This window comes from Chinchilla lanigera, unplaced genomic scaffold (assembly GCF_000276665.1).
Source record: "Chinchilla lanigera isolate Chin_1 unplaced genomic scaffold, ChiLan1.0 scaffold00014, whole genome shotgun sequence".
In the NCBI taxonomy this organism is placed as follows: domain Eukaryota; kingdom Metazoa; phylum Chordata; class Mammalia; order Rodentia; family Chinchillidae; genus Chinchilla; species Chinchilla lanigera.
This window is the reverse complement of record NW_004955415.1, coordinates 18,744,300-18,757,236: the sequence shown is the minus strand read 5'-3', so window position 1 is coordinate 18,757,236 and position 12,937 is coordinate 18,744,300. Positions and strand designations below refer to the sequence as shown.

General features: G+C 42.7%; 1 protein-coding gene across 1 annotated transcript in view; it reads right to left on the bottom strand.

Annotated features, from left to right (window-relative positions):
• Positions 1 to 12,937, bottom strand: part of Plcb1 (phospholipase C, beta 1 (phosphoinositide-specific)) — a gene marked incomplete at its 5' end in the record, with an annotated part of 704,492 nt that overhangs the window by 157,863 nt on the left and 533,692 nt on the right. The window contains 2 exon segments of the mRNA XM_005380862.2: positions 3,615 to 3,697; positions 11,162 to 11,319. Coding sequence (XP_005380919.1) covers positions 3,615 to 3,697; positions 11,162 to 11,319 — 241 coding nt within the window.

Below are 12,937 nucleotides of genomic sequence, written 5' to 3'. Positions count from 1 at the left end.
ATTGCAGGAATAGGAAAGGAGAGGTTCTAAGAACTTGTGATGCTCCCCAGCAAGTTCCTAGCACCTTCTCATCAGGCCTCTGTTGGAAAGTGTGTCGATGAGACCTTGGGAACAGGCAGAGCAGAGGCTGAGGTGGCAGAGGCTGCAGTGACGCCGCTGGTTGTCACACACAGGGGCTCCGCCAAGTCGGCCCATGCTCTGGCTGCCCCTGAGAACAAGTCCATTTGTGCTTGGTCCACACATTCCAGGTTGCACTGAAGGAACTTCCCAGAGCCTCTGCTTCATTTTCTCAGAGTGAGCCTATCCAGCATCACAGAGCTCTGCTACACCAAGTGAAAGGCAGCAGCGATGTCACCCGGAGCTCGCGAGAAAGGTAGATCTGGTGCAGGTGTCTGGGGAAGGGAACCCAGGAATCCGCGTCTTCACCAGCTCTGTCTGTGCCTTTGCCGCATGTCCTGGCCTGGAAGCCACTGTGGCAGGGTAACGTGGGCCAACAGGTGCTGCAGTAGATGCACTGCTCCTAGTGTCGGGACTTGGTGACTTTGGGAACGAAGAAGAACTTTATTTACCCAGTGTCCTGCTGCCAAGATTTCCCAGGGAGCCATATTCTTACCAGCAGAGTGACATCAGGGTGGTGTTCCAGGTGTCCCTAGGCAGGTATGCTCTGCCAGGTGGTCCCCAAATCAAGACCGCAGAAGGATGGAGCTGGAGCAATGATTCTAACTCAAGTCAAGTACCAAAACGTCCGAGCCATTGGCATTGCAGGGAACACAGCCAGGTCCCCAGTCCCTTTATTCATGGAATGGGGAGGGAAGCCCTGGTACATGCTTTTCAAAAAGGCTGCAGGTCATTTCTGTGCAGGTGGGTAGTGACCCACAGGGTTAGATTCTCATCTAACAATTCATTCACTTCACCTAGGGTCTTGCTAAAGGGCAGATTCTGACACTGAATCCACGATGGGGCCAGCATTGCTGCAATCTCTGTCTCCATCATTTCTCTCTCTTACAGTGTTACAGAAGAAACCAAGGGTCTCAAACACTCTAGGCAAATGCTCTGCCTCTGGTTCTCATTCCCCAGCCCTGCATTTCTAAGAAGCTGTTCTCCAGGATGCAGGTGCTGCTGGTCTGAGGAACACCGAGGGAAGAGCAAGGATCTGTGTCTAAGACGGAAAGAGCAAGATGGAAGTGTCCAAGAAAAAGTACAATGGATTACTTAGCAATCAAGCCGTTCCTGTTCTTAATAAACACACCTGCTCACCTGACTAAATCGTAGCAGAGAGCAAATCGACTACAAAAGTCAGAAGAAAACAAAATGTCTTCAATTACAGGTTATAACTGAAGAAATAAAAGGCATTAAATTGCAATTAACAAACAAAAAATAGTAAAAGAAAACTGAAGTTTTAGAGCATTGACAGCAGCTATCATGGAAATAGGGGACAAATTCACAAATGCATTTTGAGCTTCAGGCTGTATCAGACATTTATGAACATATTAAAATGTCCATAAGGTATAAGCACCAGGCAAAGTGGTCAGTTTTCCAACAAGGAGAATACCCCATGCCTTGGGGTAAACCCTCCAATTTGAACTAAACCAAGTCCCTCTATAGGTGAGGAATCTGCAGCTCCAGGAAGTTAAGGACCTTGTCCAAAATCTCACGATTCTCTGTGGCTGCACTAGGGTTAAACATTACTTCACTTGGCTTCGGCATAGGATCCTTTTGAAGAAAGTGCTAGTTCTCAAATTAAGTGGAAGGGTAGAGTGAACTAAGGTGCTTGGAGAGTATGTTCCTGGGTCTCTGTGGGGGTGAAGGATTCTGAGATTTCACCCAGTGAAAGCAAAAGTGCTGGCACTTAGGGAAGATGTGTGTCACAGGTCCACAACCAGGTGTGGGGAGCCACAAGTCAAATGCAGGATTCTGCTCAGGGAAGAAAAGTTCATGAGCTCTCTTTGGGGGTGACTTTTCCTAGGAAAGACCTGTGGCTGAGCAATTTTAGTATCTGGAGTTGAAGGACAGTGGGAAGGTGTCAAAGACAACTGCTCCCCACAATGGAAGCCAGGCTTTTAGCATGTCACAGCCACTAGTGTGTTTCAGTGGTCTGGGGTACAATCATGGGACCAGGCCAGAGTGGTTATCCTGTTTCTGTTGTCACCAGATAACAGAAAAGTTATGAACTTTTAACAGCTAAATGCATTTTTAACAGCTAAATGTACTTTTAACAGCTAAATGTATTTACCTAGAGAGAGCAGCATCAGGGCACTATCATTCTATGGTGCACAAAGTAGGAATTAGTTTTGGATCTCTGTATAGAAGTGTGAAAGATGATAAAAATAAAAATCCTATAGTTGAGAGTCACAAGCCACATAAATGTGACATTTGTAGGCAGTTGCCTTGGGAAGCTCTGGTTATCCCAATTTGATGTTTTGGAGGCTCATGATACTTCTGTCTGTGTAAGGGATAGTGTTAGTTAATGGCCTGAGTTCTGCAGCCAGGTGGGCTGGATTTGAATCCATATCTGCAATGTTTTAGCTGCATGGCCTTGGGCAAGTTACTCACCCAAGCTGGGATTCACTTCCTTCATCTGTAAAATAAGGATGCTTATAATATTTATTCTGAGGAACATCTGGGTTTGTAATGAGGGCTACGTAATCTTAGGCATGCAAAGTACATGGAAGGTTGCTGGGCACAAAATAAACGTTCAGGAAATGTCAGCTGTTGTGGTGGTGGTAGTGGTGGTGGATATATCTCTGGTTGTCCCCAAGGAGAGTTCAGGACAGTGTATGACAGTCTAGAATGAAACTGTCATCTTTCATGCTGTCAAATTGTAATACAACTATTTCTTTAAGAAAATAAATTTAGCAGATGTGTTTTCTTAAAACAGATAAAACAACAAACAAACAAACCACATCAGCAAGACCGGAAACTACTGTGCCAGAAAAAAAAGTGGCCAATGCAGTTAGGGCCCAAGGACAAATAGGTGGGCAGAGCTGAGCGAATCCCCTAAGGAAGTCACTTCCAAGTTCTAGCTGTTGCAGCCAATGAGGTATTAAATGCAGCAATCCAAAAGGTGCTCTGAGGAAACTGCAACTGGACAGAACAGATTTCTTCCTCTCAAAAGGACCCCCAGAAATGGTAGGAAAACTTTGTGTCAGCTGATTGCACCGTGCTTTGGATGGCTGTTTCCTGATGATGCAGAATCAAGTGAATGTGATATGGTTTTCGTTCTGTCCACTGTTTTAAGCAAAACTGGCTGTGAATCTGCATGCAGCAGAACGGGCTCATGAGGAATGGGCTTATACAGTGGCATACTGAGCTTCAGATCCACAATAGAGACAAGTTTTGTGTAAGAAAAGGTGTTGCACTACTTTGTAAAAAGAAGTCCTTGGTTTAAAAGTTGTATTATGGCATGAAAACGGATTCTACAAGGCCAATGGACTATTTTAATGCTTATGAGATTTAAATGGATGAGTTCCATCAACATACAGATGAAAACATGCCACTTATTGTATAACATGATTGAAGAATGCCATTAATAACGTCAAATAGTCTTTAGTCTAATGAACACTTACTAAATATACCCTATTTGAGAGACTTTGATGATTGTATTCAATACTTACGAATCCACGTGGTTCTCAAATGAGAGGAGAATTGGAAAAGGTGAAGTCTTAAATGCACACTCTGCGATTGCTTCAATCACTTCCTAAAAATGAGAATACATGTATGTTTAACGTGCCAGAATTTTTTAAGTGTATACTTTTAATTTGGGGGTTAAACCCATTCAAATGGTGTATTATATTTTACCCAGGGCCTTGCTCCTGCTAAGCAAAGACTATACCACAGAGCTCCTCACCAAGCCCCTGTGGTTGTCTTTTTTATGCATAAAATTTTATCAAATGCCATAAAATGGACAAAGGGGATGTGAGGGCAGCTAGAGTATAAAATGTCTGACTCCTGATTCTATAGGGTAAGAAGAAAAAAAAGACTGGATTTTGGTGGAGGGGAAATCACAGTTTTGAAGAATATTTATGTATTAAGTAAATATTTTATTTTTCATAATGAGTGAAATTTAATCACAGTATAAAAATTTGGGACAGAGAAGGTAAAATTTGCTCCCATAAATTCACTTTTTGAACCAAATCACTGTTGTGGTTATATCATCATGAGTTCATATTTACTTCCAGCCTGTTTTTTAGGTATCTGTGTAACTTTTGATTATAGTGGATACTCAGACTGCATTTTTGAAAAATAGTATGTGAAAGCTTAACTGAGACAGAATTCGGCCATTTTAGAGTGTCCAGTTCAATGGCTTTCAGTATATTCACAGAATTGTGCAATTGTCATCCCTATCTGCCTTGGGAGACTCTGTCACTCCAGAAGGAAACTCTGTACCCAGGAGCACTCCCTCCTCTTTCTCACCCTCCCCCCACCCATGTTGTCCTAGGCAACCACTGATTGACATTATGTCTCCACACATCTGCTGATTCCAAACATCTGATATGTGGAGTCCCGCAAGGTGTGACCCTCTGTGTCTGGCATCTTTCACGCGGCATGTTTTAAAGTTCACTGGGGTGTGACATGAATAAGGACTTCATCTTGCTCAGTGGCTGTCACACCTCCCAGCTACTCTAGAAACTGGAAAGGGAGGGTAAATTAAGTCCAGGAGTTTAAGATCAGACTGGGCAACATTGTGAGACCATCTCTCAAATAAACAAACAAATAAGTGGTATGTCTCATAAGCTCCAGTGTCTTTATATCATTCTAGAAAAGGTCTGGGGATTTAGCTCAGTGGCACAGTGCCTCCCTGGCAAGCATGAGGTTGTGAGTATCAATATCAATTCAACCATTCCTCAACTGTTTGATGGATATATGTTAACAGTTGACATTCAAATAATTCTATGGAGAACATCTTCATTTTTTCCTCATATTTTAAATGATTTTTCAGGACTAGATTCTCAGAAGGAGAATTATTCCATTGAGGAATATGAATACTTTTATAATCTCCAAATTGCTTTTCTTTTTAGATTGCCTGGAGTAATGCATCCAGGACCAGATTGAGATGCAGATTCGCTAGCTCAGGGTATTATTTTTTCAAAACGTCTTTCTTATTTAACTGGTACTAAAGTGCAGTTTCATTTATTGTTTAATTATATCACTCTCAATCCTACTGAAGTTTCACATTCCCATGGGTTGCTTTTTAGTTGCATTTATTCTTTCACACTCTCAAGTAGGAATTTCTTCTCCTGTTACTTATGCCTAAACCTTTCCCACTATCTTTGCAATCTTCGCTCTGCAACACATAGCTTTCTTTATAGCTGTGCCATTAAGCCACTTCCCTTGCCTCAGAGTATAAATAAGGCAACCTAATTCTGTACTACATTTGCATACGTTCTCCAGGAAGGATTTGTCTGCATGGAGCAAGAAGAGTCACTGGCACTGTTTCTTAGACATGAGTTCACAGATTGCCTTTCATACATAATCAGTTTAACTTTTATGACAGTTGAGTCCATCAAACTAAATGCGCCATATAAAGCAAGCAGTACCACGATTTAAAATTATTTATTTCATTTATTTGCACACAGGCTGTGGATTCAGATGTATGCTTGATTTCTGCTTCTGAGACCTACTAGATGTGTGACCACAGAAAAACTCCCCAGTGCCTCTGTGCCTAGACCTGCTGATCTATAAAGTGGGAGGATCAACTTCACAGATTTGTTGTGAAGATTCCATGAGCAGGGATGAAGGATCCAGCTTATGATTTTGAGAAACTGTTCTGAAATCAGCTGAGGTTGCCTGCATTAGTGGTGCCTCTCTTACACTAAACCTTCCTTCTTGCGCTGTAACCAATAAAAACAAAAGCTGCCCTTAAATAAGCATTTGTTATGTTCAGTACAGAACATCTCTTGCTAATAATATTTCATATGGACAATATTATTTGCCATTTTACAGATTATAAAACTGGGGTTCAGAGAAATTAATCGACTTGCTCAAAGTTACAGAGAAGAGAATCTATGTATTGAGTAGGGTCACAGAAGGTTTTACAATGACTATAGCAGAAATGGACTATTAGTGTAACAGGGTCTCCTTTAAAATTAGAGATGGAAAAGAGAATCCAATCATTGCCTGGCTCCAGTTTGCTCCTAGGGTTTGTTCTCTGAGTTTTTTACCAGCTTCTCTCAAATCCCTGGAACAGTGAGCCTTATAGACCCACACCTTATGATGGAACCATGTCCGCTCCCTGTAGGGAGGAGCGGTCATCTGAAGAGAGGAACTGCACTGTCCCGTTAAGTCACAATAATCCCCGCTGCCGGGCGGGGGGGGGGGGACTTGTCAGCAAGACCAGACCTGAGATAATGATCAGCTGGACCACAGTGTGCCAAATGCTCTTGAAGACACACTTCTCGGCTCTCACTTTTGTCCTTCCACTGGGAACTCTTATTAGCACCCTGAAGCCAGGGCTTAGGACACTGACCCCAAATCTAGTGAGGTAGAAGCCCCCAAGCCCTGCCTCCAGACTGGGACTGCAGCAAGTTTATCAGCTCCACCTTGATGGTAAGAAAGGAGCGTGGACAGATAAGGGAGCTTTTCCTACACCTTGCAGCCAGTAAGCAGGTGAGCTTGTTCTAGGACCCTGGCTGTTGTCTCCGGAGCAGTCTTCAACTTCCGGTTCTTCCCCACCCCATTCTCCTCCCTCTTCAACTTCCGGTTCTTCCCCACCCCATTCTCCTCCCTCCTTTCTGTGTCCCTCTCTCCATCTATGTGGTAATCTTAATGAGCAGTTTGGAGACTCTCTCAAACCTTTAAACCAAAGAAAACAGTTACTGAATTTCACCTCACAATTTTATTTGGGAGCACCTGAAGACCTGAGGAGTTTCTACTTGAGAGTTTTTGTTCTTTTGTGCCTTTGAAATATTTTGTAGGTGCACATGCCCGTTCAGGATGAGAAAACCATTATAGCTTTTAAATTTTATCCTTTCATGCATTTACAATTAGCACACACTGGATGTGAAAGTTTCTTCTTGTTCAATTGCTCTTGATCAAGCCAACCCTGTTTTCAGACTTCTAACACCAGATTCAGTAATCTATTAACCATATGGTTCTACCACTAACCTCCAGTGGGACAGGCTACCTTTGAAAGCGTTTATCCTTGACAGACAACAGCAGGGTATATTTAGATATCCATTTTACCTGTAGCTTTGTGAAGCCATGAAATTGCATCTTAAATTATAATTATTTCTCTAAGGTAATGAAGTCTTCATTTCAGAAATGCTCGATTTAACAACATACTCAAATTTGATACATTTCGTTGTACATTTTTTCTTGCACTACACAGTGCTCCATCCAAATGTGGGCTGCCTAAGCGGCAGAGAAGGACCAGCCTGGGGTGGAGTGAGCAGGAGGGAGTGTCCAGGGTGGAGACTGAGTAGGAGCAGAGAGAGTAAAGACAAAGGGCACCTTGCCAGGGTACGGCCCGCAAAAGATGAAGGCAATGAGTCATCCAAACAGAAGAGCAGAAACATGGGATAAATAATAAATAATGCCAGACCACAGAATAAAAAGCCTTCCATGAAGAGGCTGATTTACAGCATGTCCCCGTTCCCAGAACATAACCTTTTATTTTGGCCCATACGACAAACAGGCATCAAATGCCAACAGGAACGCTTGCCCTGGGAAATGTATTGCAGAGAAGTATTCCGGATCTCACATACTGAGAGCAGATAAACCATGTGACACGGAAATGGTGAACGTGGCCACCGGTTTTGTGCTGCTGCTGTGGTATGCGCCATAGCTATAGAATACAGTCAGGTGACCCCGTGAGGCCCAGGCTCGAGTGCACAGGACGCCCCAGACAGGAAAAGTGTGAAACATCCTGTCATTGCCTATCACTATATCATGCATAGAATTTCTCAAGCAAAAATGGAGGAAGACAAGATGCTCTTTTGTAGTGAACAGAAGCAAGAAAGACTGAACACGAAGCCTATGCTATGTTTGCCTTCTTGCTTTGCAATGGCAAAGTTCATCCAAAATATTTGCTGAGCACCTAGCGCAATATCAGGTTCAGTTCAAAGTGCTCGGGACAGGCGAGGACCGAAAACAAAGACCCAGGCTTTGTGGGGTACACATCCCAGAACGAGATGAAATACACCAAACACCGGGAGCAGGATAATTAAATCGAGCCAAGCAGAAGGTGTCGGTGCTATGTGGAAAAGAAAATAAAACAAGGCAAGGGGAGGAGAGGAGAGCGTTTCTATCAGTGAGGTGGGAGAATGGAGCCTGGTGCTGAAGGACTGAGCGGGATGCATTGCAAATCACGGTTGTTCAAGGTGAAGGAGAGAGGTGTCTAAGTGCACAGCTGAAAGTCGCTTTGCACCCACGCGACCCAAGCCCGAGGGGCCTCCTTAAACGTGCGTCCTCGGCGTCTTACTTGTCTTGGCCTCTGTTTCTATGCAAATGCAAGGGATCCTGTTGCTGTGCATGCCGCCCCCCACGAGGCAGATTGGCATTTCTGCTCCCCCCTGCCCCACCCGACCATCTGTCCTGCCAGTGCACGGGGTAGGGCGTCTCTGGCCCAGCTGCCCAGCATGGGCATCTGGCTCTTCCCTACAGCCCGACACCTCCCCAGCCCAACCGCGCAGGTGCAGAGAGGAAGCGGTACCACGGGTGAGAGCTGTTCTCAGCCTCTAAAACAGGCTGCAGACTCTGGACCAGGCTAAGAAGCCGGGCTCCTGGAGTGCTGGAAGCCATGAAGCTCGAAGCTTGGACGCAGCTGTGAGGAAGAAGCACTTGAGCCTCAAGTGCAAAGGAGAGTCACTCTGCGAGCGATTGAAGCAAGCTGAATGCAGAGGTCTCCAGCAAAAGATCTGCAGGAAATAAAAAGGCCTGAGACTGGGCTCCGCGCTGAGGCTCCCCAAGGAGCTCCAAGGGACAGACCCAGGGCAGAGGGCAGGGAGGTGGGCCTGACACCGTCAGTACCAGGTTGCGCCTTCGGGGTTCCCCATCAGCTCCATCTAGCGGGTCTGGGCTGTGGAGCCCATACTGTGCCGTCCCCACTTTTCTAACACAGCGGAGCCATATTAGGCTTGTGTTTTAGAAGGCTGATCCACACAGGGTTACGGTGGCCCAGGCCTGGAATCTCAGCACTCTGGGTGGCTGAGGCAGGAGGATGGCAAGTTCAAACACAGCCTAGATAATTCAGCAACTTAGCAAAATACTGTTTCAAGATAAAACGTTAAAAAGGAAGGGCTGGGGATGTAGCTCCTGGTGAAGGCCCTGGGTTCAATCCACAGGAGAGGGAGAGAGACAGAGACAGAGACAGAGACAGAGACAGAGAGAGAGAGAAAGACAGAGAGAGAGAGAAGAGAGGACCATGGCCAGAGTTGAAAGGCAGGGAGGGAGACTGTGCAAATGAAACAAAAACCTATTTATTTTTCCATTTAAGAAAAGCCAAAGAACTTCACAGTGGTCAATTTCAAGAACAGAAGCAACTTTTAAAGATTTTGATTAGAACTAAGGTCAACCTCATGGTAAACTTTGTAATTATTTAGTGGAGGATGCTACTGTTTCTCTACTACATTATAGGCTTTATTTAATCAATCTCGAAAAGTCCACAGTGGCCCTTGTCCTCATTTCCTCCCAAAGCGGTGGGACCCATCTGAGTCAGCTAAAAGAACAGATCCCCTGGAGCTTGCACATCTCTCTCTCTCTCAGCACCTGGGACACCAGATGTACCCACACAAATAGCCCCAGGCCTATGGGCTGGGCTCTTTGCAGGCAGTATGGACAGACCTAGGATGTCAGGGATTGCATCTCCACACACAGGAACGTGAGCCCCTTTATGGTACAGGGTGGAGTCCAGAGCAGAATGAGAACAGACCCATCCCCATTTGTTTCATAAGAATGTTGCTTTTCTGCCATTAACAGCTTTTAGTCCTGCTCCTAGATGAATCTTACTATGATACCAATTGTGGGATTATTTCTGCTTCAGATAGTACTTCCAGATAGTACCCACTACCACACTGCTTTCTTCAATCCACTCCCAAGTCACCTAGTCTAAATGCTGTAAGATCACCTCACAAATATTCACTGAGGTACCACAACTCCTTATCATGTGTGTTCTCCCCATTCGTGAGCGAATAAACCCAACTTTGAGTATAGGAGTGTTATTACAGGTCTTTGATTGGCATCAACATACTAAAAGCTGTATCGCAGAGTGCAGTTTTTTATAGGTGGAGCATCCCTCATCTGAAAAATCTGAAATGCAAAATGCTCTAAAGTCAGACACTTTTTGATCACCAACACACTGTTAAAAAGTTTTGGATTTTGGAACATTTTGGATTTCAAATTTTCAGATGTTCAGGTTATAGCTGTACAATTAATAAAGTCTATGCAGATACTGTAGAATCTGAGCAACTATACAATCTGAAACACTTCTATTCTCAAGCATTTTGGATAAGAGAACTCAAACCCTGCAATGATTAAATAGCATGACAGTAGTTAATATCATCATCAAGATAAAGAAAACAAAAGAGCCAGAAACACATGCAATGTTATTAATGAATTTTTCAAACAATGTGGAGTTTAAATGAGACAAAAAATTATCAGTACTATAGCATTAATCAATTTATATCAAGTTACAAAATTGGTGGAGGTACACTATTTAGGGCTGCACATAAATATATATTTATCTGAGATTCCCAAAGTAGAGATCATTGTGATTTTAAATGAGTGATCACCTCAGAGGACAAGGATGTCATTCTGATAGGAGTGAGTACATGAGATGCCAGTAATTTCTAGTTCTTGTTTTAAGTGTTGTTATTCTTTAAAATCACTAGTTAAACTGACAGATAAGTTGTATGTGTTCTTTGTTGTGCATATTTCAAAATAAGATGCGAGAAACCAAAAATAAGAATGCTAAGTAGGACAAAACAAATAAATCGATATCTCCTTTCATAGGACAGTTTGCTTAGAACATGGTTAACATGCATTCATTTACCTGATGCCAATTACTCAAGGACAGACTGCTAAATTTCAGCCTCTGAAACTTCAAAGATGATTAATAAATGAAAGATTTAATTGCAACCGCTAAGACATTCTCTTTTAGGAGGCTTTACCCAAAAGGGGTCAGGTCTACCCAACTCCCTTTCTTAGCAACATTCTTTCACTCTACCTTGAAGGAAATTTCAGTTGTCATGGTGAACCCGTGGGTGATGACAGGCTCTTCTTCTGCAGTCCTTCCTTTCCAGCAGTCCAGCTCCACACAGCGACACCCAGACAGAAGCACTTGGCGATACATCTCAACGGAAGAGTTTCCAGCCAGCTGGCCAGCTACAAAACACCAACAAAGCAAACCCCAGAATCCCATGAGTCTAGCAAGGTAGTAAGTTCTGGCTTCCTCTAAAGGCTCTTCAATGATGGGAAGACAGTGTTTAATTCTGGAGCAGTTATGCTACCTGTTCTTCTCCCTCAACATACCAGAGGATAGGGATCAAGACCAGATGGAAGCATGATTCCCTACCACTGGCTGAGGGAAGAGAGAATAGAGGGAGGAGGGCACTGTAATAGTGACAGCGGCACACATTTAGGACCTGTTCACCATGTGCTGATTGCGGGTTTTAGATATTACCTATACTAAACATTTAATTTTTTTAAAAAATTACTGATTGCAAAATGCACTACAGATAATTAAAATGGCACAAAGCAATGCAGTTACCCAAATTTCAAAAGCTAGGAAGTGACAAATGCAGAATTTTGTTTGTGCAGCATGATTTAATAATGCTAAGAATGTGCTAGTTCCCAAATTATTCTACAGATTCAGTTCATATCAAAATCCCATCTGGTTTTTACTATTTTTGACAGATATTGACTAGTTGGTCCAAAATTTCATATGTAAAAATACAAAAATATTAACAAATGTAACTTACCAAAATAATCTTAAAAGATAGAAACAAATTTGGAACAATCACATTTCCCAATTTTAAAATTTACTACAAAGCTATAGTAATTAAGGCAGTATGGTATTGGCACAAGAGTACACATCACATATAGAGTAATGTACTAGAAATGAAAATCCAGAAATAATCTTTAATTTATGGCCAACTGATTTTCAAGAATACCGCCAAGACAGCCCTATGCAGAAAGAAGTCCTTTCAATAAATTGGCTTGGGACAAGTGGACAATCACATGTAAAAGAATGAAACTGGATCCTTGTTTCAAACCATATATGGCAAATTAACTCCTAATGGATCAAGTTCCTAAATATGAGAGTTAAAATAAATCTTTTAGGAGAAAACGTAGGGGTGAATCTTTGTGACTCGGCTAAGGCTACAATTTTGTGGATATAATACCAATAGCAAAGCAACAAAAGGAAAAATAAATAGACATCTGATTCACAAACTTTTATGAACAGAACTGAAATACTCTAGTGAAGTGGTGAGAATGATAAGAATCAAGAGACTGAGGCAGGAATACACAGGACGTGGAGCCAAACTAATTCTCTCTCACTGAAGGAATCAATGAGAGCCACTGATTCTTGATCAATTATTTTTGAAAGATTAATACTTAACATTTTTTTAAACAAACCCATTATCAAACATACAGATTGAAGTCTTTTGTTTTCCATTGTTAAAGAGTTTCTTTGACTTATACTTTATAAGCATCCAGTATTTTTTTTAAATAGCCAGTTAAAAGATGGCAGCTTGGTGACAACTGTCAACATGACTTTGAAAAGGACATGATCTGCCCTGTGGAGGCATAGGAGACACAGGAGAAGGGACATTTTTAGATGCCTGTCCTAGCACCTAACCATCAGCATCACAAAAGAATGACATTCTGGAGTTCTATAGAGCCCTGAGTGAGTAGGTTTGCATAATCACTCTTCTCTATTGAAAAAAATATAGGGCACTTTAAACACATAAATGTATTTGCAAAAACAGAAATGCTGACA